We start from the raw sequence: 27,727 nt of genomic DNA, 5'->3' as shown, positions 1-27,727 counted from the left end.
CACGCGTCCCCCGAGTAGCCGTCGGAGCAGCTGTAGGTCCCAGGATGCGGTGTCGAGCTGCCTTCTGTGGTGGCCCGGCCCTGCTGCCAGCCTGTGTGCAGGAGGAGTCTCAGGAGGCTGCGTGCGGGGTCCTGACGCTCCTGTGTAACCGAGAGGCGGCCCGAAGCTATGGGCCCTTGATTCATTGTAGGGAGAGCCAGACAAACGATGCCTCGGGCCCCAGCCCCCGGGGCCCCCGCCCCCGGAGCCGATACCTTACCCTCGCGGTCGCGGTGACAGCCACAGAGCCTGGGCCCCTCGCTTCCTCAGGCCGGTGCGTCCGCGCGCCTGCGCTGACGCTCGTCTGCCCATCACACTAGCTGGCCCACGTCCCTCTAGCCGGCCCACGTCCCTCTCGCTCTCGCAGGACCGGCCCTGCCAGTGAGGTGCTGGGCGTGGGGCCTCTCAGGCCTGATGCCTCCTCTCGTCCCCCAGATCAGCATCGTGGAGCTGGAGAAGAGCCAGCGGCAGCAGGAGCTCCTGCAGCTCAAGTCCTGCGTGCCGCCCGACGACGCCCTGTCCCTGCATCTGCGCGGGAAGGGTGGCCTGGGCCGAGAGCAGGAGGCTGAGCCCGGCCGGCCACACCTGGAGCTGGACTGCGCCAGGTTCTCCCTGCCCCACTTGAGCAACATGAGCCCAGAGCTGTCCATGAACGGCCACGCGGCCGGCTACGAACTCTGCGGCGCGCTGAGCCGGCCCTCACCCAAGCAGAACACCCCCCAGTACCTGGCCTCCCCCCTGGACCAGGAGGTCGTGCCCTGCACCCCGAACCACAGTGGCCGGCCGAGGCTCGAGAAGTTGTCCGGCCTGGCCCTGCCCGACTACACCAGGCTCTCCCCTGCCAAGCTGGTGCTGCGGCGCCACCTGAGCCAGGACCACACAGCCAACAGCAGGGCGACCGCCAGTGAGCTGCACCCACGGTGAGCTCGTGGTGGGGGGCCTTCTGACCGGGGGATCGTCAGTTTGGAAGAGAATCTCGGGGGTTGTTAGGCCCAGGCGGCCAGCTCTGAATGCAAAACCGCGGCTCTGAGGGCTCCCCAGAAAATGACCGAGGACACGTCTCGTTTCCAGAGCTGAGCATGCCAAGGAGAACGGCCTCCCGTACCAGAGCCCCGGCATCGCCAATGGCATCAAACTGAGCCCGCAGGACCCTCGGCCCTCGTCCCCTGCGGCCTTGCAGATGACGGGAGAGAAGGGCAGTGAGAAGGTGAGGCCACAGCTCTTGAGAAAGCGCCCGCCCGCGCGCAGAGTGGTGTAGGGCTGAGAGGGCGGGTGGGAGGCTGCCTGGCCGCGCCCTAGCCCTGGGGTGAGGCTGGAAGGGTGGGGTTGTCTCTGGGGAAAGGAGAGGGCGGGTTGAGCAGCAGGGGAAGGGAAAAGCCTGCTGCGCTTCCGTGATGGGGCGTGTGCTGGGGTGATGGGCTGGGACCCTGGCAGGTCGGGAGGATCGCTTTGGGGTGGGGGTGACTTGTCACTGGTTGGAGGGCTGCTGTGTCCCTCGGGGCGGTGCTCAAGGCCCAGTGTCCTGGTCAGCGGGAGCAGGCCGGCCCGGTGGTGTGTCTGCAGGGTTGGAAGGAGCGCACCTACGCCAGCAGTGGGGAGGCCATCACCAGCCTGCCCGTCAGCATCCCGCTCAGCACCGTGCAGCCCAGCAAGCTGCCAGTCAGCATCCCTCTGGCCAGCGTGGTGCTGCCCAGCCGCGCCGAGAAGGTGGTGAGTGAGGCCCTCGGCCTGGAAGCCTGGCGTCCCCAGGCACCGTGTGTAGGCACCGAGAGAGCCGTTGCTCTTGTTCTTTCCCCTCGAGGCCTAGAGCCGCCTTGTTCAATTGCACGTGGTTACGTTTTGAGCTTACCGTGGTGCCCGAGAAAAACGATGTCTGATGTCCACATTTAATTCCAGTAACATTTTGCCACTTTTATCTTAGATCCTTTTAGTAAAAGGTGACGTGTGCAAACGGAGAGGGACTAAAACTTCCAGATTCTGTAGAAATTTCTCCTTCTAGTTCACATGTGCATTCAGTCTCACACGCATGGACTTGGAAATGACACTCTCCTGTGGAGTGGGCTGTTCGTGTTTATGGAGATGTCACTCACACACAACTCACCCACCTAAGGTGTTCGGTGCAGTGGGTTTTAGTACATTCACCAGTCTTGCAGCCATCTCTAGTTCCAGAACATTCCATCCCCCCAAAAGGAAGCCCATCCCCACCAGCAGTCACCCACATCCCCTCCCCAGCCCCTGACAACCAGGAGCCCACTGTCTCTGTGGATCTGCCTGTTCTGGACGTTTCCCATCAGTGGAATCACACGCTGCGTGTCCTGTGTCTGGCTTCTCTCACTGAGCATCGTGTTCTCAGGGTCTGTCCACGTTGTAGCGAGTGTCAGGGCTTCTCTCCTTTCCATGGCTGAGAGATGTTCCACCATATAGACGGACTGCATTGTGTTCGTCCGTCACCTGCTGGTGGTCATCTGGGGTGTTTCCACGTTGGGGCTGCTGTGGACGTGCATGTGCGGGTTTTGTGTGGGTACTTGCTGTTGCCTGGCTCCACGCAGGAGTGGAGTTGCTCGGTCAGGTCGTAACGGCTGCCCTCACTGCTCTCCCTGCCCGTTTATCCCTGGCCCAGTGCTTGCCCATTAGCCAGGGCCATCCCTTAGGACTGAGGTCAGACACCTGTGCCTCACCTTGTGAGAACCTTCCCGGGGCTGCCCACCAGGCTCACACCCTGAGCAGCCACTTGCCCTTCCGTGCTCGCAGCCTCGGGCCCTTGGCACGTCCTGCGGCGTGTGGCCGGCTCAGCTGACAATCTGCACTTTCTCTCCGCAGAGAAGCACCCCCAGCCCCGTGCCGCAGGCCCGAGAGCCCTCGTCCACGCTGGAGAAGCAGATGGGTGCTGGCGCCCACGGCTCCGGGGGCAGCGCTGCTGGGAGCAGAAGCCTCGCCCTGGCCTCCGCGGGTAAGGGCTCCCTCCCGTGCGAGGACCCAGAGGTGCCGGGTGGGCTCAGCACGTCAGCTGCACAGCGCGGCCTGGGGCTCGGGGGGCTCCGAGCTGGGCTGTCCCGCTCTGCTCCTCTCAGCTGGCTGTGCTCTGCCTGGGCCCATGCCGGTCCTCTGGGCGGTGGCGTCCTCGTCCAACCGCGTTCCAGCCGGTTCTGCTCCTCCTCAGAGAGCTCCGAGTGAGGCTTCCGGGCGGGGCCCTGCGACCTAGAGGGTGCCTGTCGCCACTGCCCAGCCATGGAGCCCGTCGGGGGCGGCGGGCGTGTGTGGTCAGGTTGCTTGCCTGTGTCCGCACGGCCTGATCCACACCTGTTCTTCTGGGGGTAAAGAGCACAGGGAGGAAGCTGCTGTTGGGACGGGCATCCCGCCTCGGGCACCGCTGCTCTCGCGTGGGGCGGGCATCACCGCTGGAGGTGCCCGGGGTCCACCGGCTTGTGCGTGAGCTCCAGGGCCCAACCATCCCAGGCCCAGAAGTGGGAAGAGCACACAAGTGACGGCCCGGGGGCCCCCACTTGTCCTCACCCGAACCTGGTTCCGTGGTGCCGTCTCAAGGTGCTGGGCACTGAGCACGCGGAGAGCTGAGCTTCCTTGTGCTCCGCCGGGTTCGGCCAGGTGGGCATCCTTCCCCGGATGAGCTCCCCTGAGAAAGCGTGTCCTTCCCACAGGCTTCGCCTACGCCGGCTCGGTGGCCATCAGCGGGGCCCTGGCAGGCAGCCCGGCACCACTCGTCTCTGGAGCCGAGCCCCCCGCCCTGGATGAGTCCTCCAGCTCCGGAAGCCTCTTCGCCACTGTGGGGTCCCGCAGCTCCACCCCTCAGCACCCCTCCCTGCTGGCGCAGCCCCGCAACTGCGGCTCAGCCTCGCCCGCCCCCCAGCTCTGCGCCAGTCCCCGGCACGGCGCCCAGGGCCCACTCCCCGACGCCAGCAAAGGAGACCTGCCCTCTGAGGCCGGCTTCTCGGATCCCGAGAGTGAAGCCAAGAGAAGGATCGTCTTCACCATCTCGGCCGGCTCCAGCAGCGCCAAGCAGTCGCCTTCCAGCAAGCACAGCCCTCTGTCCTCGGGCGCCCGTGGTGACGGCGGCCAGAGCCACGGGCAGGACAGCCGCAAGAGGGGCAGGAGGAAGCGGGCCGCGGCAGGGACCCCCGGCCTCAGCTCGGGCGTGTCCCCCAAGCGCCGGGCCCTGCCGTCCGTCGCCGGCCTCTTCACCCAGTCTTCAGGGTCCCCCCTGAACCTCAACTCCATGGTGAGGCTGGGAGTGGCGTCGGGGGCGGTAGGTCCAGGGCGCTCCAGGGGCCTGCTGACGGGCTTGTGTGTCTGACCCCTCAGGTCAGCAACATCAACCAGCCCTTGGAAATCACGGCCATCTCATCCCCTGAGAGCTCCCTGAAGAGCTCGCCTGTCCCTTACCAGGACAACGACCAGCCGCCCGTGCTCAAGAAGGAGAAGCCCCTGAGCCAGACCAACGGGGCCCACTATTCCCCGCTGACCTCGGATGAGGAGCAGGGCTCTGAGGACGAGCCTGGCAGTGCCAGGCGAGTGGGGCCGACGGGGCAGGTCCCTGTGGCCGGGACGCGGGGCAGGCAGCTTCCCACCTGCCGCTGGGCGGTGGGCGCAGGGTCCCGACCCCACTTGGGGCGCGTCCTGGAGCAGACAGGCCCCTTCCCGGATTGTTCACTTTTAACTGTGTAAGAAACAGCCCGTGAAGGGCCCAGGGCGTCTGAGAGCATCTCGCCACGTGCGTGTGGGGCGGGGCTGACCCCTGAGTCTGCAGCTCCCGGGGCAGCGGTGCGTGGCGGGTGTTTCTTGGTGGCAGAGAGAAGGGGAGGGCGGCCGCCACGGCAGAGAGCCAAGAGGCAGGCGTGCAGGCTCCCGTCGGCGCCTGGTGTCCACTCAGCTGATGGTGAAGAGTGCTTGCTTTCTGGTTTTTTTTTTTTTTATAACAGCTTTATTAGGTATAATTCACATACCACACCGCCCGCTTGAAACGTGTGACCCAGTGGTTTTTGACGTATTCGTGGGGTTGTGCAGCCATCACCACTGTCGGTTTTAGAACATTTTCATCGCCACAGAAAGAACCCCTGTACCCTTAAACACTGACTCCCGAGCCCCTCCCCCAGCCCCGGCCCCCACCAGCTACTTCCTGTCTCTGTGGATGTGACTCCTCTAGGGACCCTGTGAGTGGGATCAGGCAGCGTGTGTCCTTCTGTGTCTGGTCTATTTCACTGAGCGTCGTGTTCTCAGGTTCATCCGTGGTGTAGCAGGTATCAGAACCTCCTTCTTTTTTAAGACTAGTATTCTTCTGTGTGTATATATCACGTTTCGTTTATCCACCGTGTGTCTGTGGATGCTTGGGTTGCTTCATTTTCAGCTGTTGTGAATCATGCTGCTATGAACGTTCCTATACTACATGTGTTTTTACTTGAAAATGTGTTTTCAATGTACCCAGTACTTAGGCGTGGAATTGCTGGATCTCGTGTGGCGAGCCTGGGTTTAACGTTTTGAGGAACCACCAGACTTTTCCACGGCAGCTGCCCCATCTCACACTGCTGCCAACCGTGCACGAGAGTGCCAGTTTCTCCACATCCTCACCAGCACTTGTTATTTTCTGGGTTTGTTTTTAGTATGGTAGCTATTTCTGTGAGGGTGTGGTGGTGTCACCATGGTTTTGACCTCATCTCCCTCGTGGCCGACGCCGCTCAGCATCATCTGTTCCTCAGAGAGATGTCTGTTCAGGTCCCGGGCCCACGCTTGAGTCGCGTTGTCTTGTGCTGCTGTTGTTATGTCGTGAGAGTTCTTTAGACGTCTACGTACGGGATCCCTTGTCAGGTACGGGATCTGCAGCTGTGTTCTCCCGTCCTGTGGGTGGTGTGTTCACGCCATTGCTGGTGTCCTTTGAGGCGTAGGAGTGTTCAGTGTTGACGAGGCCCCGTGTGTCGTGTATCTGTGTTTTCTTTATTATTTTTTTAATTAATTTATTTATTTTTGGCTGCGTTGGGTCTCTGTTACTGCGTGCGGGCTTTCTCTAGTTGCGGCGAGCAGGGGCTACTCTTCATTGAGGTGCACGGGCTTCTCATTGTGGTGGCTTCTCTTGTTGCGGACCAGGGTCTCTAGGCACGCGGGCTTCAGTAGTTGTGGCATGCGGGCTCAGTAGTTGTGGCACACGGGCTTAGTTGCTTCGCAGCCTGTGGGATCTTCCCGGACCAGGCTCGAACCCGTGACCCCTGCATTGGCAGGTGGATTCTTATCCACTGTGCCACCAGGGAAGTCCCTTTCTTTAATTTTATTTAATGCTTAATTTATTTATTTTGGTCACTCGGGTCTTAGTTGTGTCATGTTTACTTGCGGCATGTGGGATCTTCAGCTGCGGCATGCAGACTCTTATTAGTTGCAGCATGCGTGTGGGATCGAGTTCCCCCACCAGGGATCGAACCCGGGCCCCCTGCACTGGGGGCGCGAAGTCTTACCCGCTGGACCGCCGGGGACGTCCCTGTGTTTTCTTTAGTTGCCTGTGTTTTCAGTGTCTTGCTGAGTTACTCTTCCACGTACGAAAAGTATGTTGTGCAAGTTCTGGATTCTTTGGCGAGTTCTGTGTCTCTGGAGGTCGTAGTTCTTCAGGACGGTCCACAAAAATCCTGACACGTGAAACACACACTGCTGTGTACTTCGGTGCAGCTATGGGTACAGCTTGCTGGGGAGTTAACATGTTAGGTGCTGCGCATCCGCCTCTGTGGGCGACGCGGTCTCCTAGAGCTTGAGAACACGTTAAGCACGGAGACAGTTCTGTTTGGGACTCGCGGCTGTCTCTGCGTGTTGGGAAACGGCATCCCTGCTCCTCCGCCGGGGCCCGGCTCTCAGCTGTGTCCCCCACCACGGCCGTCATCGTGCCGGCACAGGCGCCACCGCACAGGCATGGGGGCGCCGGGGGGCCCTGACGGCGGGTCATGCATTGCCGGCTTACCGACCCCGCTGGGCAGTTTGGTGTAAACGTATAGCGCTCTGGTGTGCCCGTGGACTGCCATCATTCATCGTCTCTTTTTTTTTCCTGATAGAATTGAAAGAAAAATTGCAACAATCTCCTTAGAAAGCAAATCTCCTCCGAAAACCTTGGAAAATGGTGAGTTCAGTGCTCCTGATGCCTGAGTCCTTGGTGCCCGGCCTCTGAGGAGCCACATGGGGCTTCCAGAGTGGTCCCTGGGCGGTGTGGGTGCTGCCCGGCCTCCTGGCCCCTTTCCCTGCGGACGTGGCAGGCGCTCTGGATGCTGCCTGGGTAGATCGGGCACGTGTGGTGCTCTGTGCTGACACGCCAGCCCTCCTGCACAAGCAGCCCTGCTCCCTGAGCTTCTCCCACGGCCCCACCCTCACCAGGTCAGCCCCGTCCTCCGCCAAGGGGGCTTGTCTTGGGGGCGGGGGTCATTCCGAGCCGGTGGGGGTCTGGTCCCCGCAGCTTCCGCTCTGCCCCACCCGCCCCAGGCCTCACAGCTGCTGCCTCTCCTGGCAGGTGGCGGCCTGGCGGGAAGGAAGGTGCCGGCCAGTGAGCCGGTCAACAGCAGCAAGTGGAAGTCCACCTTCTCGCCCATCTCCGACCTCGGCCTGGCCAAGGCAGCCGACAGCCCGCTGCAGGCCGCCTCCGCTCTGAGCCACAACTCCCTGTTCGCTTTCCGGCCCGGCCTGGAGGAACCTGGCGCGGCTGACGCCAAGCTGGCTGCCCACCCCAGGAAGAGCTTCCCAGGCGCGCTGCCGGGAGCGGGCGGGCTGAGCCCCAGCAGCCATCCCGCCAGCGGCTTCGCCCTGGGCGGGGGCCTGGCAGCCGACCTCAGTTTACACAGCTTCAGCGATGGTGCTTCTCTCTCCCACAAGGCCCCCGAGGCGGCCGGCCTGGGCGCCCCCCTGAGCTTTCCCGGCCCGCGGGGCAAGGAGGGCGGCGCCGCAGAGCCCGGCCCCTTCGTGAACAAGAGGCAGCTGGACGGACTGGCCCCAAAGGGCGAGGGTGGCCCGCCTGTGTGCGGGCCCGCGGACAAGGCCTCAGCGACGCACGGCAAGGCGGGCAAGGGCCGTGACCGCGAGCCCGACGTCAAGAACGGCCACAACCTCTTCATGGCCGCTGCCGCCGCCGCCGCCGCCGCCGCCGCGCCCCCCGGGGGCCTCCTCAGCGGCCCGGGCCTTGCCCCAGCGGCGTCCTCAGCAGGGGGCACGGCCCCGTCCGCCCAGACCCACCGCCCCTTCCTGGGCGCCTTCGCCCCTGGCCCGCAGTTCACGCTGGGCCCCATGTCCCTGCAGGCCAACCTGGGCCCGTCCGTGCTGCAGTCCCTGTTCAGCTCCGTGCCCGCCGCCGGCCTGGTGCACGTCTCAACCGCTGCCACCAGACTGACCAACTCGCACGCCATGGGCAGCTTCTCCTCCGGGGTGGCCGGCGGTGCAGTCGGAGGTAGGCAGCGCCCTCCGGCCGCGCGGGACCCGCTGGGGGACGGGCCGCGGGCCGCACGCTGTCACCGGCGCCCTCCAGGACCGCTGGGTTTAACCACCGCTGTTTGCAGGTTCCCTTCCAGGGCCCCCTGAGGGGGGAGAGGCTGTGCCCGCGTATCCCCTTGGGTCTACTTTGCACCCGTCACCTCGTTCCTTTTCGCGAAACGCAGACGTGACTGTCGTGTGGGCAGAGCGCTCAGGCGTGAGTCGGCCTGTGCCAGGCTCTCTGGTCTGACGGCGTCCCTCTCGCTCTCGGGAGCTGGCGCCAGACGGGGCTCTCTCCTTCCTCCCCGCGGAGGTCACCTGTCAGGCCTGACGCGGCCCGGACTCCGGGCAGCCTTGGGGCCGGTGCTGGGGAAGAGCCAAGGGCCGCGGCACCCGCCACACACACCGTGGCGCGTGCGGGGTGGAGAGGAGCGCAGGGAGCCACAGCCGGCCCCTTACTGGGCACGGGCGCCGGGGCTGGGCTGGGGAGGGGAGGGGAGCCGTCCTGCAGGTAATCCTAGCGCCTGCGCTCCCGCTGCCTGCGCTTCGCCCTCACCTGTGCCGCTCGCACGCGGAGCTGGAGCTGCAGCCGCCGTCGGCTTCCCCTTCTCCGCGCGCCTTCCTTGGCTTGGCTGGCGATGCCCGCCTGTTGAAGCTGGGTTTTTCTCTCCTGTTTGCAGGTGCCTTTAACCACGCGGTGCCTCCCGCCTCCGCTCATCCGTTTGGAGCCAGTTTCGGCAGTGGGGCTGCATGTCGCAGCGCCACGCTGAGCCTAACCCCGCTGCAGGCGGTGGCCAGCACCCCGGCCTCTTCCTTTCAGGCCCCGTCCCCTGCGGAGCCGAGGCCGCCCCCGCCCCCTCCGCACCTGGGCCGGCCCCCTCTGGGGCAGCCCGCCCTCCACGCCCCCCCCCCTCCTAACGCCGCCTTGCCTCCGCCCCCTGCGCTGCTCCCGGCTAACTCTGAGCCCGTGCTCCTGCAGAACCTCGCGTCCCTCCCAGCTAACCAAGCTTTCTTACCTGCCTCCTCTGCTGCCTCTGTGCCGCCTGCTAACGCCTCTCTGTCCATCAAGCTCGCCTCACTTCCGCACAAGGTGTCCCGCCCCTCCTTCACGGTGCACCACCCGCCCCTGCCCGGGCTGGCCCTGGCCCAGGCCGCGCCCGTGATCCCGCAGGCCAGCTCCACGGGGCCGCCCACCGTGTGGGTTTCCCTTGGCATGCCACCTCCGTATGCCGCGTGCCTTGCGGGGGTTAAGCCGCGATAAAGACCTTGCTTAGCTAGCAGTTCGTATTCTGTAAGGTAAGGCTAGAGCTCGACCAGGCGGCCCATACGAGAACCTGAACTGACCTTCCTTTGCAGAGAGCAGGCGGGCCCGCGGGGCTCCATGGAGGGGCCCGGGGGCCAAGGCTGCTCTCCTGCGGCCGGGAGTTGCGAAGGCAAAGAGCCAGGGAGGCAAGGGAACCTGGGCGGCGAGAGCAGAGCGAGGGAGGGTGTGGCTGGCCCCCCCCACTTCCGCCGCTGCTGGTGGGCCCTCCCACCAGGTCACCGAGGGAGGGGGCCAGGAGGAGTCAGTCAGGGCTGGCGTCCTGGCCGGGTGGAGCCCAGCTCGAGCTTGCCGCCGCCCTAGGCTTGGCATCTGCAGCAGCCGGGGACCTGGGCAGCCCTGGCATGGGGTCATGGGGGCAGCTCAGGATCCCAGCTTGGCCTTGTGTGCGCTCGTGGGCCCCTCAGCCCGTTTCCATAAACGCGCCTTATGTAGGGTTTGGGGGGAGCTCAACGTGTTTAAGGCCCCAGGTACACGGCAGGCCTTCAGGACGTGGGGGTCACACCTGTTGGGCTCCTTCGCTAGAGGGCCTGCCTGCAGGGGCCGATGGGCAGCAGGGTGAGTGTGGCGCCAGCCCCACAGGCAGGAATGCCGGGCGGGTGGTGGGGCTCTGTAGTTGTGGCCGAGGCCCGGCTCCTCCGGCCCCCGAGGCGCACGGCCTGGCCTGTGCCTTTCAGACCGTCCGTGTGGGGTCAGCGGAGACAAGCGTAGGAAGGGCCCGCTTTCGGGAGCTGGACGGGGCAGGTGCCTGCGAGGCCTCCAGGGAGGGTCCTGGGCTCCGGTGCAGCTGGCCCGGCCACTGCTGGTGCCGCGTCCACATCCCCCTGGGGCCAGGACTGGAGCAGGGGGTCTGCCTGCCGTCCTTGGCTGTCTGTCGTGTTTTTAAGTGGAAACAGATGGGAGGCCGCTGGAGTCTGACGGGCTCCTGGTCAGGGTGCAGGTCAGCAGACAGCCATACCCGAGGCCTGGGGATTGGGCTGTGCCTCGGTTGTTGGAAAAGCCCAGAAGGTAGGGCGGCTCAGCCTGCAGTGGCCTCGCGCCGTCAGAGGAGCTTGGAGAGGGCAGACGTGGATGTGCACTGGGAGGTCTGGGGCCAGGCCCACGGTGGACGCTGCCTGCCTGCCATCCTGGCCACGCCGGCCTCACTCCTGGCATGTGCAGGCTTGTCCTGGAGCGCTGCCCGGTGTGGGGACCGGGGGGGGGGTCTCCTGGGGAGGAGGGGAAGCCAGGACCCAGCCAGCGCCCCACACGCACTGGAAGGGCCCGGGGACAGGACCTCCTGCCTCTGAAGGGGCCCAGGGGCGGGGCTCAGGGTGCTGCCACCACCACGTCTGCCGTCTGTCGTCTGTCCGTCCGTCTGTAGGCGGCTCTGGCACCCTGGCCTGGGGGTGCGACGGGCTCGTCTGGACGCGAAGCTAACGCTCTGCTGCCTTTCCTCCCGCACCGTGTCCGCAGGTAACTAGGATTTCTACCTCAACCGCGAGACTATGCAAGGATGGGGCGGGCTGGCGGCGCGGGCCCCCCCGCAGGACGGCGAGGACGGACGGAGGCCAGAGGACAGGCTCTACTGTGAATCAGCGCCGCGCAGAGCTGCGGAGACAGCGCGCTGGGGCCTGGCTCCAGCCTGTACTGTCGATAGTTTTAGATAAAGTATTTATCGTTTTTTAAAAAGTATAAACAATTTTGACTTATTTTATTCCACCGAAGTCGTGAAGGCAACCTATCGAGAGATGTAGATACTATATATGTGAGAGAATATATGTAAAGACATCGCCGAAGGACCGGCCCACCGCGGAGACGCCGCCAGCTGGCCCGGTGCTATCTCGTCGCCAGGCTCGCGCCTCCACGTGCTCTTGGTGCTGACTCTCGAGGTTGACCACGCCAACGCCAGGCCCTAGCGCCTGGCGTGTTCATTCCCGCCGCTCTTCCCATACCAAAGGCGGCGTCTCCGGTGGAGGCCCGCCCCGCCATCACTGTGAACGGCCTCGGCTCAGCCCTCGGGATGGCGCCTTTGGCATCGGAACGGCGGTCCTGCGCGGCAAGGCTGCGGTGGCGGAGCCTCGAGGAGGGGGACCCGTTCTCAGTGGTGCTTGTGAGGAGGGTCTGGTACCCGACTCTGCTGCCTGCCTGGCTGGCTCGCTCGTGTGACAGGTGCATTTGTACGTCTCCGCTCGCCCTGGGCTCCCACCGCAGCCCCCCGCTGCAGGGTCGGCTCCTGTGGTGGCCGGGGCCGCAGGCGGGTTAGTCGTGGGTGCCTGCTGTGTCTACAGGGGAGTCACGCTGACAGGTGACAGTATTTTATAGAGAGGTGATGAAAATTTATAAATTTCATAGACGGACTTCATTTATTTTTAGACTGTATGACGAATACACAGTAAACTAAAGAGAAAAGGAAGAAAGGAAAGTGGGAGGAAACCCTCCCATCTGTTCTAGTGCACAGCGGCGCTGGCCCAGGGCCCGCCTGCCCACCCCACTGGGGTGACACCCGCCCCATCTGAGCAGCCACGGTGGTGCTTGGGAAGGGATGCGCTGGGGGTGGCCGGGCAGGAGGGCTGCTCCCTGAGGCTCCAAGATGGCCGGCCGGTAGGGCTCTTGGTCCCTCGAGCACAGCACCTGTGACCGGTCCTGGGCCCCTGGGTGGAGCAATGTTGTCTGTGTGCCTCCCGAGAAGCTCTCGGTCCCCCGAAAGGGCCGACATCGGCCAAAGGTGCTGACAGCGGGCCTGGACCCAAGGTTGGGTGCCCCAGCGAGGGCTGAGCGTGGGCAGTCGGAGCACCACCCTCAGGTGCTTGCCCCCCAGGTGGCACCCATCAAGGAGCGCGGGAGGGGGCCTCTGTGCGGCGGCCTAATGTGAGCCTTCCCCGGCCTGGCCGACTCCACACACCCTCCAGAGGTGGACGCCACGGGCCCTCTGCCTGCCCGCGAGCAGGGTCAGTGTGGTGGCCGAGGCCCGGCTCCGCTTCCTGACCCCCGGGACGCAGGCCATGAGGGTCAGAGCGGGCCGGTGCGCTACCTGCAGCCACCTCTACACCGTGCGGGGCAGCAATCAGGCTAGAGACGGAGCCTTCCTCCTGTGACCGCCCACCCTGCCCCCTTCCCCCCAGGTCGGTGCTCTCGGTGCACGGTGGTGCTGTCCTGACCCCCGACCCCCGGCCTCTGCAAGAGGCTCCCCTCCCCGTGTCAGGAACACAGGGCTCCCGAGAAAGCTGCGGCGCTGCCAGCGGAGCCCCCATCTGAACAAAGGACACTGTACAAAACACTGCGTCACTTCGGGAGGACGACCGCGCCGCGTCTGTCCTCTGCACGCACACGCAGGCACCAGGGGACGGACGACCCGCGCGGGGTCTGCCCCACAGCGGGGCCCAGCTCGGCCTCTCCACACCCACCCTCCGGTCCCAGCCTGAGCGCCGCCGCTGCCGCCAGCCACAGGAGTAGGGCGCCGACTGGCGTGCGTGGAGAGCGGCCCCACGGGAGCCCCACCGCTGCTGCCGACGCGGGCGCTCCAGGTCTGACGGCTGCCGTCGCTTTGCTCAGGAAAACCTAACAACTAGGACAGCCTCCGGTCAGGGGATGCGTCCTCTGTTCACCTATGAATTGTGACCTATTTAAGAACCCCCCCCCCCCCCCACCCTTATTTATCCTGCCAGCCAGCCCGTCTACGGTTAGGACTGTCTGTTCTCATTTACACATCCATCCACGCTGGCTCTCGCATCCCTGCCTTGGTTTGTAACGCAGACGGGCTTTGCTTTCTTGTTCTGGTAGCCTGTGTTTCAGTTGGGGCGCTGGCTCCACCCCCTCTTCCCAAGGGAACCCCACTGCACTGCGTTTCCATCTCTAGACGCTGTAATAAAATACCTGTTTTCACTTGAACCTGGTCTGGTGGCAGTGTTTCTTCCTGACCCTGACACGGCAAGGTCCTGGAGCGCAAAGAGAGTCCCGGGCCGTGATCACCATCCCCAATTGGGGAGGACGGTCACTCGCAGAAGCCCCACCTGCTCCGGAAGGCAGGCCCTGTGACCACAGCAGACAATGAGCCCCACCTCAGGGAGGCCCAGCCCCTCCTCGAGGGCCGACACCTGACTAGGTCAGGCCCACCCAGGGTGGGCCTCCTTCTTGACTAACTGAAACCAACTGCTTGGGTATTTTTCACAACACCAACAAAACCCTTCCCGAAGTCCCGCCTGCACTCAGAGGGAGGCCTGTGAGCCCCAGAGGCCCTGTGGGCTGGGCCCCAGCCTCCCTACCTTTCCTGGCTCTGGGTTCTAGGCTTCCTCTCCTCTGTTCCTACTGGGCACTTAAACCTTGAACCTGGGCAGGGCCTCACTTCCCTCAGGACCCCGCTGTGACTCTGCGGGACCGGCAGCCTGCGGAGGACAGAGGTCCCTCTCTGCATTCACTGCACCGCCATCCCGTGTGAAAAAGAGGTACCTTTATTTGAACAGAACAAACTGGCCACCTCAAAGGCGCACCTTCCAGCTCTGCCCAGAGGCGTCCGGCCGGGGCCTGCCCCTTCAGCAGGAGAATTCACAGCGGCCCCAGCATCGGCCCACGCCCTTCACAGCATCACCTAATGTTGTACATTCAGCCTGCACGGGGCAGGAGAGTTGCATCAGCCTCAGGCACCTGCCAGGCCTGGATGGACGCACCCAAGGGGCCGGGCACAGCTCCTGGGAGGGGACACCTGTCCCCTGGCAGCAGCATGTGGCACTGAGGTGCCAAACCAGTCCAGTGGGTCCCAGTGCATCCAGAAGGGGCTTGCTGGGTTGCTTCTTCAAAAAGGCAGCCCCCGTGGGCCCTGGGGCTTTTAAAATCTTTAAACCAAGACACCTCCCACGGCAAATCCAGGCTTGGCCAGGAAACCCGGGCCCCAGGGAGGGTTCATCCAGCCCCCAGCAGGAAAGCTGAGGAGCCCCACACCCAGACTCATGCCTTCAGGCCACTCAGCTGGAACCTGGCCTCCTCCGATATGCCGAACTGCTCCAGGGGATCCTGTGTGGGTGGACGATGGCGGGGGTGGGGGGGGGGATGGCATGAGCCTGGGCCCAGAAGACCCCCACCTCCCACCCCTGCACCCACGCGCACCTTGCCAGTCATCTTCTGGATCTCGTTCCTGTAGAAGATGAGGCTCCTCCGCATGAACTCGTAACTGGGGAGGAGGGTGGTGTGAGTCCACAGGGCCTGCCCTGCCCCTGCCCCAGGCCCCCAAGGCGGCCGCACCCCACCTGGCTCGACGCAGAGCAGTCATCCACTCCTGACATTGCTCCTCACTGCAGCACTCAAAGTGATACTTCCTCTCTGGGTCCTCTAGGAAGCCTGCGGAGGGAGTAGCCCCCATCTGTCCCCGCTCGCTCCCACCTCCCCCCAACCCAGCCCTCAACTTCCTCTTGCCATTGTCCACGACTGTCCCCTTTCCAGCCCCGGCCCGCCTGGGCCCACTGCTTCCCACCAGCTGGGTGTCAGTTGAACTGTGTCCCCCAAAAGATGTATGTTCGAGTCTTAAAACGTGAAACATTTCCCAGGACTATGAATCTATCTGGATGTGGAATCACTGCAGGTCTAAGTAGTTACAAGCAGTTAAGCTGAGATCACGCTGCACTAGGGTGAGCCTCTAATCCAACAGAACTGGTGTTCTTAAGAAAAGTGAAACCTGGACACGACCACACAGTGGAGAAGATCCCATGAAAAGGAAGGCAGAGATGGAGTGACAACGGTCGCCAACGACCCCCCAGAAGCCGGGAGAGAGATCATGGAGGCAGATTCTCCTTCAGAAGGAACCAGCCATGCCAACACTCTTGATGTCACACTTCTTGCCCCCCAGAACTGGGAGAAATAAATTTCTGCTGTTTAAGCCCCCCATTCTGTGGCACTCTTCTTGCAGCCTCCCCAGGAGACTAGTTAGAAGCTCCGTCTTCGCCTGCAGACCCCACCCTCTCAAGACGACCCAGTTGAATCCTCCCAGTCCCCCAGCACAGGGCCCTGATCCCAGGAGAAATGAAACAGTTACAGCGAGGCACCCCGAGAGGGCAGCGCTCCCCAACAAGACAAGGGCGGCCTCTGGGGTAGTGCGCTCGGCCTGGGCCCCCACCCGGAGGAGTCAGCGCGAGTGGGGCTGCCCGGGACACTGGACTCAGCCTCTGGGGACTCAGGCGGGGCCGCGCCGGGGTGGAGCGGGGCGGGACGGGGTCAAGTAGCCTCGCCCCAGGCCGCACTCACTGATGGAGAAGCCGCTGGGCTCTTCCTGAGTGACTCTGCAGTGCTCCAGCAGCAGGGCTCCGACGGGCTAGGGACAGACAGGCGCATGGGGGCGGGCGCCGGGAACCTGCCCGCCCCCCGCCCCGCCCCGCCCCCGACTGCAGACCCCGCCCTCCAACTGCGGCCGCCACCCCCCCCCCCCCCCAACTGCGGACCCGGACCCCGACCCTGACCCCAACCCCCGCCCCGGCCCTCCCCGCCGCCCTACCTCCGCCTCGTCCGTCCGGAAGTAGAAAAGGAAGTTGACCACCAGCTTCACCAGCCGCCGTTTCACCACTGCGGGAACAAGGCGGGCTCGCGCGGGTTCCGCGGCTGCCCACCCCCGCCCCCCGGCCGCCTGTCCGCCCGGCCGCCCGCCCGCTCCGGCGCCCCGGGCCGCTCACCGCTGCCCTTCTTGGGGCCCCGCATGCCCAGCTCGGCTGCCATCTCGGCCGGCTGCCGGGACAGCGCCTGCAGCTCCTTCTCGTTATAGCGCATGGCGCCGCTGGGACCCAGAACGCGGAGCGCTGGGCCGCGCCCTCCGAGCCGCCGTCCCCGCTCGCGCCGGTGCCGGCGCCAAAAGAGTCCCAGGGCGCCGTCCCGGAAGCGCGGCCGGAGCTACCACGCCTGCGCGCTCCCGGGCCGCTCAGCCTGTCCTACACCGGCGAGTGGCAGAAGCGTCCCAGGGGCTGCCGGGGCCGAGTAGAGCCCTCGTGGGGCGCACGGGGCAGTAGGCAAGATGGACGGTTGTCATGTAACCAGGCAACAAGGTGGCCCTGGGGTGGAAACAATAAAGCACCCCCACGACCGATAGCGCCCCGTACTCAAGGGAACAGGCGGGCGGGAGTGGGAAACGAGAAGCAACTCGCTTTCCCGCGAGAACTGGCTCCGCGCGAGTTTGCCCGACCGAAAGGACATTGAGAGCCGGTGCGCACGCGCGCTTCGGCTTCCGGCCTGCATTCCCTGCTGCCCGCTTTCCTCCAGCCTCCGAGGCGTCTAGCCCGCGCCGCTGGGCGGGCCGGGCATGCGCACACGGAAGACCCCGCCCCGCCTGCCCTCGGAAGTGCTTCCTTAGCCCGCGGCGCGCATGTGCAGAACGGAGTCGGCGCGGCGGCAGAGGTGGCGGCTGAACAGGCGACGGCAGTGCGGCTGCGGGTGAGAGTTAAGAGCCGCGCGGGGCTAGGGCGGTGACCGCGAGGGGCTCCCTGGAGGGGAGTGGGCGAGGGGCGCCTCGGCAGGGGCGCGGGCTGGGGGCGGGCGCCGGCTCCCCGTCCGCGCCCGGCGCTGGGCAGGCCCGACCCCCCCCCCACCCCCGCCCTCTAGGAGCTCCGGCTGCAAAGGCCCTTTGGGTCGGGTTGGGTCAGGTCGGGTCGGGTCGGGTGGCGGCTCCCGTGGTCCGGGGCGCCTTCCCTGCGCCCGGGGACTCGTCCGTTGGCTTGCTGGCTCTGTGGTCCGGGACTCACCTGGATAGGGGTAACGGTGGTCCCAGTTCCAGGCCCATCGAGTAGAAAGGAAGGTCCGGAGGCGGAGCGCCCGGCACCGCGCCCGAGGCCACCAGAGCCCGTTAGCTGGGCCCGTTTCGCAAGCGAAGCCCCGAGGTTAAGTGACTTCCCCGCCTGTCAGTCTAGGTGTTCGTCCTCTTCTCCCTTCTGCCCTTTGGCAGCTCAGAGCGACCGATAGGAGCTTGTAAATAGCGTGAGTTTTTCCGGATGCGTCGGGCGTAGACGTGGTCTCTCGACCTCCTACCGTGATTGCTGAGGTCTTACGTCTGCCTCCCGCCCACCTGCTCCAGCTTCACCCTACACTTCCTGCACGTGGTTGTAGACACTACTTTAGCCAAGCTGTCGGTTTTCTTTTCTTTTTCTTTTTAATATTTATTTGTTTATTTGGCTGCACCGGGTGTTAGTTGCGGGCCGTGGGATCTAGTTCCCTGACCAGGGATCCAACCGGGGCCCCCCTGCATTGGGAGCGCGGAGTCCTAGCCACTGGACCCCCTGTCAGTCTTATTTTCTAGGGCTGAAAATACTGTCCGCTGCTTAGGCGGGTAGTGTGTTGAGCTGTGCTGCTTTTCTTATACCATTCTCGCTCCTGCCCCCCAAAGCTCGTTAACTTCTTCACTTTTCCTATTCGCCTGATTTTCTCTGCTTGTTTTTAAACCTTTGTACTCAAAGCGTTTTCACGTCAGACGCCTAGCGGTTGTATTTTCCCACACGTTGAAACAAATGGATGCCTTTTTTCCTTCCCCCGTGGAAACTTCCCTCTCAAAGCTGGCATCCTCCGGCTCCGGTCGGGACTGGAGCCCCACCTTGCAGCTGAGTAGCTGTCCTAGAACCTGCTGTCCGGGCTCCCCTGGGCTGGCTTGTTTTCAGTGTGACCATCTACTCCCCTTCCTTTCTTCCGTCAGAGCTCATCAGGTAGCTTTTGAAAAAGTCGACTCATTTGTTTATATTGAGCTCTCGGTTAGCTGGAAACGGCTTTATTTACCCTCACAGTCAGAAGTGTGGGTGTAAAGTTCCAGATCAAAAGCCCCCGGTGGGAATTGTGAAAGCATTGCCCGTCTTAGGAGTTCCGTGCTGTTCTGAAGGGTCTCATCCCTTTCTGGTTTCCGACCTCTTGTTTCTGATTTTCTTTCTGTCTAGTAGAAACTTTAGGTTTTCATTAGTGCTGTGAAATTTCATGGTCTCTTCGTTTGAGAGTGTTTTTCTTTGTTTTTGTCTGAAGATTAGGTCCTTTCAGTCCTAGGGTATTTTCTTTTATTTCATAGGTCATTCCTTTGATGATATTCTTCACGTTTGTTCTTTTTAGTTGTTATTTTATGTGGGTCTGTAGTTGATTTACAACATCGTGTTAGTTTCAGGCATACAGCAAAGTGATTTATACACATACATGTGTCCACTCTTTTTCAGGTTCTTTTCGCATATAGGTCATTGCAGAGCATTGAGCAGAGTTCCCTGTGTTATGCAGGAGGTCCCTATTGATTATCTTTTTTTTTTTTTTTTGAATAAAGTTATTTATTTTATTTATTTATTTTTGGCTGCGTCGGGTCTTCATTGCTGCGCACGGGCTTTCTCTAGTTGGTGGCGAGTGGGGTCTACTCTTCGTTGCGGTGTGCGGGCTTCTCGTCGTGGCGGCTTCTGTTGTTGCGGAGCACAGGCTCTAGGTGCACAGGCTTCAGTAGTTGTGGCTCACGGGCTCAGTAGTTGTGGCTTGCGAGCTCTAGAGCGCAGGCTCAGTAGTTGTGGTGCATGGGCTTAGCTGCTCCGCGGCATTTGGGATCTTCCTGGGCCAGGGCTCGAACCCATGTCCCCTGCATTGGCAGGCGGATTCTTAACCACTGCACCACCAGGGAAGCCCTGGTTATCTATTTTAAATATAGTAGTGTGTCCACGTTTCGTTCTGTTTTCAGTCCGGGATTTCTAGGTTCTTGCTTTGCTTCTTGTTATTTCGCTATTGTTGTTGTTGTTGTTGTTCATTTTTCTGTTCTTCTTTATGAAAGCCTTCTTTGACTCTTACCTTCAAGCGCTTGTATTCATTGTTTTGTCAGGTTCATCACTTTTTTTTTAAACTTTATCTGTTTATTTAGGCTGCACCGGGTCTTAGTTGTGGCATGCGCACTCATAGTTGCAGCATGTGGGATCTAGTTCCCCGACCAGGGATGGAACCCAGGCCCCCTGCATTGGGAGCGTGGAGTCTTACCCACTGGACCACCAGGGAAGTCCCAGGGTTCGTCTGGTTTTAATTCACCGTGCTCACCTTTGGCACCTGTTTTAGTTTCACGGTGTGGTAACGTCTCCTGTCATCCATTGACGTTTCCACCAGGTTTTTTTTTCTCTGATATACACGTTTCTTTGCATCTGTTTATGTTAAGTTACCAGTCTGCGTGGAGAGCAGTGCTTCTCATCTAGTGAGCTCAGTGGGCCTGGCAGAGTGCTGGGGTTTGGGGAGTGCGGGGGGGGGGCCCCCAAATGTGAGTGTCTGAGAATACTGTCTCTGGTACTCTCCCCAGAAAAGACTCCTGATCTCCCCTGGGCTGGGAGCACCAGCTGGGTCTCCTGCCTGCTGGACACAGACCAGGGGAAGGGGTGTTGCCTGCTGCTCAGCGGGTGGGTTTTTTGTTGTCTTTTTTTTTTTTTTTTTTTTTTTGGCTGCATCAGGTCTTCGTTGCTGCGCGGGCTTTTCTCTAGTTACGGCAAGCGGGAGCTACTCTTTGTTGTGGTGCGTGGGCTTCTCATTGCGGTGGCTTCTCCTGTTGCGGAGCAGGGGCTCTAGGTGTGCGGGCTACAATAGTTGCAGCACGCAGGTTCAGTAGTTGTGGCTCACAGGCTCTAGAGTGCAGGCTCAGTAGTTGTGGCACACGAGGGAAGCCCCAGCCGGTGGGTTTTGATGGACCTGCCTCCTTTTCACCCCAGCCTCATCTCAGTCTCTGATAGGTACTGGCGTTCACTGTAACGTGGTGAGTGATTATTTGTTTGCATTTGGGTTTCCTGAGCCAGTCAGATCCTCTCCACAGGTGCTTTCGCGACACCTGTGGCACGTACTCCCGGTTAGAACAAGAGCTTGTTCTGGCTGCTTAAGAAGAAACTGGGCTCCCCCCAAACCGATTGGAACTCTTGGCTCTGTTAGTGTTTTGCCTTTACCAGTTGGCAGCTCTGGGTGGACTTGGCGTGAAATAAAAAGTCTAGCCCTGGGATCCTGCAGCCAACTAGGTCACCGCGCTGGTCACCATATGTGAGGTTTTTGTAAACTCATCAAGTCACACTGCGGGTCGATGGCACAGCTGGCTGGTGCCTGGACTGTTAGTTTCCTGTGGTCGGTGCAGCAAACCACCACAGACCTAGTGGCTTAAACGACCTAAGTTCATGATGCAGCTCTGGAGGTCAGAAGTTCAACGTGAGTCTCACTGAGCTTTATTCCTTCCGGAGGCTCCAGGGGAGCAGCGGTTCCCGCCTTTTCCAGCTTCTAGAGGCGCCGCATCCCTGGCTCGTGGCCCGTTCTCCATCCTCACAGCCAGCAGCGCAGCATCTCCCGTCTCTCTCTGCCTCTGACCCCCCCCCCCCACCCCCGCCTCCCTCTTATAAGGACCCTGTGATGACACTAGGCCCCTTGGGGAATCCAGGGTCCTCCCCATCTCAGGGGCCTTAACCCCACCTGCAAAGTCTTCTCTGCCCCGTGAGGTGACACGTCCAGGAACCCCTGGGATTGAGATAGGGACGTCTTTGGCGGGGGTCATATTCACTCCTGGGCCCCATCCCTGTGAATTTACCCCAACAGAGACAAGATACCAGACACCTGGGGCCAACATTGACCGGATGCGAAAGGGAGTGTAAGATGAGAGAGAGGTATCTGGAGGCTGGGTCTGAGCTGAGCCTGAAGGAGGGTGGGAAACAGTGGCTGGGCTGGAAGAGACATCAAGGGCTCGTGAAAGCCTTCCTCAGCCACGAACGAGCCGTGAACATCTTGTGCGTTAGGCAGTGGTGGTGGTGGGGGGGATAGGTTGGTAGATGTGTTCCTTGTTTCCAGCAAATGTACAGTTGAGCCAGAGAAGCTGAATTTAGGGTGCAAAAAGTAAGGGTAAGACAATCAGGGAATTCAGAGGAGGGAGTGAACAGCACGGGCTTGGGCGGTCTGGGGAGGCTTCCTGGAGGAGGTGAGACTAATTAGTGAGAGCTTGGTCTCATTTTGCCCTTTGCCATTTCGGGTCCTTGGGCCTTTGCACTACTCCTCAGGCTGGGGGGACTTCCTTAGTCCATCCCCAAGGTCACCTGGAGATGCCCTGTTTCTCCTTCTTCCTCGTTTCCATGTGCCTGGCCCATCGTGGACCCTCGGCCACTGGAAGAGACTTGGTGAAGCCTGGGCGTGGGGCTGAGGACGGCGAGAGCGGGGCGGGGGGTGAGGCTGAACCAGGAGGGCGAGGCCTTCTGCACAGCCTCACAGCTGCCCCTTGGCCTCCACAGGTTTCCCCTCTGGTCTGGTAGAGCCCCAGGGTCCTCACCATGGACTTCCAGCATCGCCCCGGAGGCAAGACCGGGAGCGGGGGCGTGGCCTCCTCCTCTGAGAGCAACCGGGACCGCAGGGAACGCCTCCGGCAGCTGGCCCTGGAGACGATCGACATCAACAAGGTACACACGCCCTGCCACCGCCTGTGCCCACCACGCACCAGGGAGCTTCACCTGGAGTGGCAGCTCCCAGTGTCCACCAGAGGCCGGCTGCTGTTCGTAGCCCCACGTTTGAAGGGTCTGTTACCACAGGAAGCTATACTTACCCAGAGGTGTCGGGAGTCGCCAGTGGTGGGGGCCCTGATGGCACCGCAGGCAGCGAAGGACAGCAGCTTATCCGTACAGAGCTGTAGGGAGACGGGCCTCCGCCTCGGCCCTGGGGACGCGTATGTGGGCCCCCCTGGGTGCTGTGGGGTGTGCAGCAGCATCCCTGCCCTGCCCCCGCGCCAGATGCCAGGAGCTCCCCAGTCACAGCGGCCACAGATGTCCCCATATGTCGCTCAGTGTCCCTTGGGGGGCGGAATCGCCTCCGGTGAGACCCCAGGGTTAGGGATTCCACTGACCCCAGGAGGCTGGGTTCCATGACCTCCTGACCTCTGAGGTCCTGGGATGCTGCACACATTTCAGTCCACACCTGAGCGGGAGGGAGAGGAGGAGACACAGATGCTGGGGGCCCCCCTGGCTTACACCGTCTGACCATCGGGGGTTTTTCCTGGCGTCCAGCGTGAGCAGGGAGCAGACTCGAGATTTTCGCGAATAACTGACTAAGGGTTTGTCAGCGTGGACTTCGATGTGCGGCCGGGCCATTCCCTGGGGGGTGGGGGCCGTCACGGGCGCTGTGGGGTGTGGAGGAGCACCCTCACCTGCACACTTGATGCCGGGAGCCCCCCAACTCGTGACAACCACTGACGTCCCCAGACGTCGCCCAGTGGCCCCTGGAGGCAGAGTTGCCCTTGATGTGCCCCTTGGTGTCTGCGTCCTCTTAGACTTTGAAATGCCCTGAGGTGTGTCGAGCCCTCACCGTGTGCCAGGCACCCCCAAAGTCCCTCACAGGCCCGGTCTGGGAGGTCAGTTCTGTTACTCTCCCCGTTTTCCAGATGAGGAAACAGAGTTGGGGGTGGGATTGTCATCGCCAATGACGACACGGTTTCTGGGCGGTGGAGTTGGGACCTGAACCCCTGCCGTCTGCTCTGCGCCTCTTGGGTGGTCACCAGTTGGCCCTGGAGTTCCTGCCCCACTCATGGGACGTGCAGAGACGGGGTCCCCTAGGGCCTGGGGTTGGCCCGCTTGCTTCTCCTCTGCCCGCATCTGGCTGTGCTGCGGCACGAGGAGTGCTGGCCTGGTCGGCGACAGAGCCTGGTCCGCGCCGTGGAGATGGATGAGCGGCGGTGCTGTTTTGGCTCTGCCTCCTGGACCCCAGGCTGCCGAGGACGTGGGGCCGGGGCTCCCGGAGGACCCCTCCCCGGAGCTTGCTGCAGGGGCGCGTGGTCAGCCCCAGCCCCACCCAGTGGACTCTGCGGTGCTGCCCTGGGGGCTCCTGCGTGTCCTCTGCCCCCCCTCCCCCGCCGCGAGCGTTTGCCCGGAAGAGAGTGGTGGTCTCTCAGCGCCCGCCAGGGCCCCGGGGCCCCTCCCACCGCGTAACAAGCGTGCTTCCTCCGCAGGACCCGTACTTCATGAAGAACCATCTGGGCTCCTACGAGTGCAAGCTGTGCCTGACGCTGCACAACAATGAGGTGCGGCCCTGCCCCACCCCTGCCTGCACAGCGCGCAGCGCTGCTGTGGACTCGCCGAGTCCTTCCGTCCATTTCCTTCGGTACCGGTGGCACCGTTGCCACAGATGTGTATCTGGGAACGTGGGGACACCCTGGCACGTTCCACGTCAGGATCAGGGTCGTGAAGTCTAGCCGGTGTGGCTCTAGTTTGCGCCTTTGAAGCAGGCGAGAGTCTGATGCTCCCTCGCGCTGGGCCCCTCCCCTGGCACGAGTAGGTCCCTTTGTCCCTTTTCTCGCGTGGAGTACGTGCTTTGTTTCCGGTGTTTCCCAGCCCCAGACGGCAGCACTGAATTGAACAGCCTGATATGGGAGGTTCTCCCCGTGGCAATGGGGCTGCTCATCCTCCGGGGAGGACCGTCCTGGGTATGGTGTCCCCGGGGGTCAGAAACCACCCCACCCCCGCCTCCTAGTTGAGAACCACTGATTCGCGTGTCTCATCCCTGGGGCATCGTGGAGATGGAATCACGGGACATGGTCACTCCCGGGTTTCCCCACCACTTCCAAGCAGTGTCCACAGCCCACACTGCACCCCAGCAGCTGCGAGACTGCCCGCGTCACACCCTCTGGAGGCCCGCCTCACCTCCAGCTTTTGGGGGTCTCGTTCCCCTAGCGCTCGTCTACTCAGCAGCGATCGGGTGCCTACCGGCACCTCCCCGCTCGCTTTGTCCTGAGCTGTGCGTCCCTCTCCCGTTCTAGGGGAGTTACCTCGCGCACACCCAAGGGAAAAAGCATCAGACTAACTTGTGAGTACCTCGCGCCCCTTCCCATGCCCGGCGCTCACCCCCACCAGAGCTGTCACCTCACTTGGCCCCCGTCCCCCCCGACCTCGAAGCTCCAAGGTTGGCTGGGGCAGGGCGGGGGGGGGGTGGCACTCCTGGCACCTGGGCCTGTGGCCTTGGCGGCCTGTGTGGAGGGGCCTCAGCACCATGTCCGTCCTGCCTGCAGGGCCCGGCGAGCAGCCAAGGAGGCCAAGGAGGCCCCCGCCCAGCCGGCGCCAGAGAAGGTCAAGGTGGAGGTGAAGAAGTTCGTGAAGATCGGCCGCCCGGGCTACAAAGGTAAGGGTGCTCTGTGGCCTTGGCGGGCAGCCCCTCACCCACCCACACCCACACCCACACCCACATCATCCGCCTCTGGGGAGTGTCTCTACTTCCCGTCAGAGGGCTTCCTTCTCTGGGGGCCGGGACATGCCTTCCCGCTCTGAACTTTCACACACATGCCGGAGGAGGGGCGGGGAGCGTGGTGTCCCGTCCGTGCCTGTCATCATTCTTTACGCTCCTGGCAAAGGTGGGTGAGCTTGTGGGATGCGACCGCGGGCCCTGGTGTGGCTCTTTCCTCTGACCTCGGAACTGGGTGCTGGCTCCTCTTCACCTGAGGAGAAAGGAGGGGGAGGGGGAGGGTCTGCGCGTGCAGTAGCGCCTGAGTTACCTGGTTCGGAAAGCCAGTCAAGCTGCCTAGCTGGAGTACAGGGGATACAGAGGACCGTGTTGCCGGGTGGGGGGAAGGCAGGCCACCTGGTAGGTGTCCTGCTAAAGTGGGGACATCCTGCGTGTGGTTGGCGTTTCGGGGCGTGGCGTGCAAAGGCCCTGGGGTGGGCCTGCTTGGTGAGCCAGGACAGGGATGGCACCATCCCCCTGGGGAGGCCACCACAGGCTTTTTGGCCAGTTCAGGCCATCTGGCGTCTTCCTGGGTGTAGCGGGGAGACACTGAGCACCCGTGTGGAAAGCAGCCAGAGCCGCAGAGTTCTGGCAGTGGGCACCCTCTCCCAGAAGTGGGGGCACGGTCTCGACCCTCACACTCGGTGCTCCCCAGGTCGGGGGGGCGGGCAGTGGGGAGGCCTCCCTCTCACCACCACCCCCACCCGTGTGATCTGGGGCAGATGGCACCCGGGGTGCAGCCCTCCCAGCCCTGGGCGGTGCCCATCCAGCTGCGGATGGCTCTTGTGCTTCCCCAGCCAGGTGACCACCCCCATGCCTGCTCTCCCGTTTGTGGGTGGTGTTAGGCCAGCCCCAGGGCCCCTTAGCTGGTCCTGACACCCTCCTGCGTTGCAGTGACCAAGCAGAGGGACACGGAGATGGGTCAGCAGAGCCTCCTCTTCCAGGTGAGCAAAGGCTGGGGACCCAGTCCTGAGGGGAGGGGCTCCCTGAGAGGCAGTGCTGCCACCCGGTCGTGTCCCCACAGATCGACTACCCCGAGATCGCCGAGGGCATCATGCCCCGCCACCGCTTCATGTCCGCCTACGAGCAGAGGATCGAGCCTCCGGACCGGCGCTGGCAGTACCTGCTCATGGCCGCCGAGCCCTACGAGACCATCGCCTTCAAGGTAGCGCGCGCTGGACCCCCGAGGAGTCTGCTCCATCCAGCCCACTCCAGGATGCCCCTCCTGCCAGGCCCGGGGGTGTCCCTCTGGGCCCTTGGCTCCTGATGGGGTGGCGAAGGACGAGGTAGCGCGAGGGCCGGGGGCTGGGCGTCCGAGGTGGGTGTCCGCCAAGAGGCAGAGACTTCTAACGTGGCCCCAGCAGTGAGGCGTCCCTGCTGCTGGCTGTTCGTGGATTCCGTGACCGGATCTGGTCCCCAGACGGACGTTAATGGGATAGCGTAGCTCACGACTTTCTCGGGGTTGCAGGCTTGCTGAGCAGGGGAGCGAGGACATCAGTCGACTCTGTTACCCCCACGCTAGACCCTGTCCCCTTACAGAAGGGCCTCCTCAGCCGGGCCATCTCGTGGTCCTGAAGGCCCGTCTCTGCCCTCTGCTACACCCCACGCAGGTGCCGAGCAGGGAGATTGACAAGGCTGAAGGCAAGTTTTGGACTCACTGGAACCGGGAAACCAAGCAGGTGAGTCACTGCAGGTCCAGGCAGTTCCCGAACCTTCTCCCAGCCCAAGGCCCAGGGGCTGCACTCAGCCTCTCCTTTCTGTCCAGTTTTTTCTCCAGTTCCACTTTAAGATGGAGAAGCCACCGGCCCCACCGAGCCTCCCCGCCGGGCCTCCTGGGGTGAAGCGACCCCCACCCCCGCTGATGAATGGTTTGCCCCCTCGGCCGCCACTGCCCGAGTCGTTGCCCCCGCCCCCGCCAGGAGGCCTGCCCCTGCCCCCCATGCCGCCCAGTGGGCCTGCGCCCTCGGGACCCCCGGGCCCTCCTCAGCTGCCCCCACCGGCTCCCGGTGTCCACCCCCCAGCACCAGTGGTCCACCCCCCAGCGTCTGGAGTGCACCCCCCAGCTCCTGGGGTCCACCCCCCGGCACCAGTGGTCCACCCACCAGCATCTGGGGTCCACCCCCCTGCTCCAGGGGTCCATCCCCCAGCCCCGGGGGTCCACCCTCCAGCCCCTGGTGTCCATCCTCCCCCATCTGCTGGGGTTCACCCCCAGGCCCCAGGGGTGCACCCACCAGCTCCTGCAGTTCACCCCCAGGCCCCGGGGGTGCACCCACCAGCTCCTGCAGTTCACCCCCAGGCCCCAGGGGTCCATCCACCAGCTCCTGGGGTCCACCCACCAGCCCCCGGGATCCACCCCCAGCCTCCTGGGGTCCACCCCCCACCTCCTGGGGTCCACCCAGCAGCTCCTGGGGTCCATCCTCCAGCTCCTGGGGTCCATCCCCAGCCTCCTGGAGTTCACCCCTCAAATCCCGGGGTGCACCCCCCGACTCCCATGCCCCCGATGCTGAGACCCCCGCTGCCCTCCGAAGGCCCTGGGAACATTCCTCCCCCTCCCCCTACCAACTGAAAAGCCACCCCTGTCCCAGCAAGCCTGGCCTTGTTTTCCTGTGTTACCCCCCCCAGAGTGAAGTTGAGTTTTTTGTACAGGGCTGGGCCGTGTTTCCAGAGCCCATTAAAGAGTCTCTGCTAACCCTGGAGTGCACTGCTGTGTGGGCTGGCCGGCGGGCGGGCGGGCGAGAAGCACCCACTCGCTGTGGGTGAACACACACGGCTCCC

General features: G+C 63.0%; 4 protein-coding genes across 9 annotated transcripts in view; 2 read left to right on the top strand and 2 right to left on the bottom strand.

The window, feature by feature from the left end:
- The window catches only part of DOT1L (DOT1 like histone lysine methyltransferase), a 58,191-nt gene extending 44,522 nt beyond the window's left edge, over positions 1–13,669 (top strand). For 3 of the 5 annotated variants that reach the window (XM_068537363.1, XM_068537361.1, XM_068537364.1), the window contains 9 exons: positions 475–959; positions 1,111–1,246; positions 1,570–1,749; positions 2,860–2,989; positions 3,696–4,273; positions 4,357–4,562; positions 7,080–7,144; positions 7,529–8,455; positions 11,255–13,669. In XM_068537363.1, coding sequence (XP_068393464.1) covers positions 475–959; positions 1,111–1,246; positions 1,570–1,749; positions 2,860–2,989; positions 3,696–4,273; positions 4,357–4,562; positions 7,080–7,144; positions 7,529–8,455; positions 11,255–11,262 — 2,715 coding nt within the window. In that variant the 3' untranslated portion in view covers positions 11,263–13,669. Of the gene's footprint in view, positions 1–474; positions 960–1,110; positions 1,247–1,569; positions 1,750–2,859; positions 2,990–3,695; positions 4,274–4,356; positions 4,563–7,079; positions 7,145–7,528; positions 8,456–9,158; positions 10,993–11,254 lie in introns of those variants that run through there. The other 2 variants (XM_068537362.1, XM_068537365.1) reach the window with 2 other exon arrangements.
- SPPL2B (signal peptide peptidase like 2B) overlaps positions 1–27,727 on the bottom strand; it is a 231,734-nt gene that overhangs the window by 141,008 nt on the left and 62,999 nt on the right. The window lies entirely within an intron of this gene.
- PLEKHJ1 (pleckstrin homology domain containing J1) lies at positions 14,209–16,940 on the bottom strand. Its single transcript, XM_068537373.1, has 6 exons — positions 16,435–16,940; positions 16,260–16,327; positions 16,013–16,079; positions 15,022–15,112; positions 14,882–14,945; positions 14,209–14,788 (listed from the first exon to the last, which is right to left on the bottom strand). Exons 1-6 carry the CDS (start codon positions 16,526–16,528, stop codon positions 14,723–14,725), a joined length of 450 nt encoding a protein of 149 aa, XP_068393474.1. The 5' UTR covers positions 16,529–16,940; the 3' UTR covers positions 14,209–14,722.
- On the top strand, positions 17,092–27,641 carry SF3A2 (splicing factor 3a subunit 2). Of its 2 annotated transcripts, XM_068537371.1 has the most exons (10): positions 17,120–17,185; positions 21,302–21,369; positions 21,985–22,149; positions 23,688–23,759; positions 24,495–24,541; positions 24,744–24,853; positions 25,847–25,896; positions 25,977–26,117; positions 26,563–26,631; positions 26,718–27,641. In XM_068537371.1, exons 3-10 carry the CDS (start codon positions 22,024–22,026, stop codon positions 27,516–27,518), a joined length of 1,416 nt encoding a protein of 471 aa, XP_068393472.1. In that variant the 5' UTR covers positions 17,120–17,185; positions 21,302–21,369; positions 21,985–22,023; the 3' UTR covers positions 27,519–27,641. The 2 variants fall into 2 exon arrangements, with proteins under 2 accessions (XP_068393471.1, XP_068393472.1); XM_068537370.1 differs by lacking the exon at positions 21,302–21,369 and having other exon boundaries at positions 17,092–17,185.

This window comes from Eschrichtius robustus, chromosome 2 (assembly GCF_028021215.1).
Source record: "Eschrichtius robustus isolate mEscRob2 chromosome 2, mEscRob2.pri, whole genome shotgun sequence".
Taxonomy (NCBI): Eukaryota; Metazoa; Chordata; class Mammalia; order Artiodactyla; family Eschrichtiidae; genus Eschrichtius; species Eschrichtius robustus.
The sequence above is the reverse complement of the archived record's forward strand: the minus strand, read 5'-3'. Positions and strand labels throughout refer to the sequence as shown.

Bases quoted from the DNA above. Each gene is read 5' to 3' on its own strand.
- SF3A2 (XM_068537370.1), top strand. From the start codon at position 22,024: ATGGACTTCCAGCATCGCCCCGGAGGCAAGACCGGGAGCGGGGGCGTG. The intron at 22,150-23,687 runs GTACACACGCCC...CTTCCTCCGCAG, and splicing joins AGACGATCGACATCAACAAG to GACCCGTACTTCATGAAGAA. The intron at 26,632-26,717 runs GTGAGTCACTGC...CTTTCTGTCCAG, and splicing joins GGAACCGGGAAACCAAGCAG to TTTTTTCTCCAGTTCCACTT.
- PLEKHJ1 (XM_068537373.1), bottom strand. From the start codon at position 16,528: ATGCGCTATAACGAGAAGGAGCTGCAGGCGCTGTCCCGGCAGCCGGCC. The intron at 16,328-16,434 runs GTGAGCGGCCCG...TTGTTCCCGCAG, and splicing joins GGGCCCCAAGAAGGGCAGCG to TGGTGAAACGGCGGCTGGTG. The intron at 14,946-15,021 runs GTGGGGTGCGGC...CCTCCTCCCCAG, and splicing joins ACTGCTCTGCGTCGAGCCAG to TTACGAGTTCATGCGGAGGA.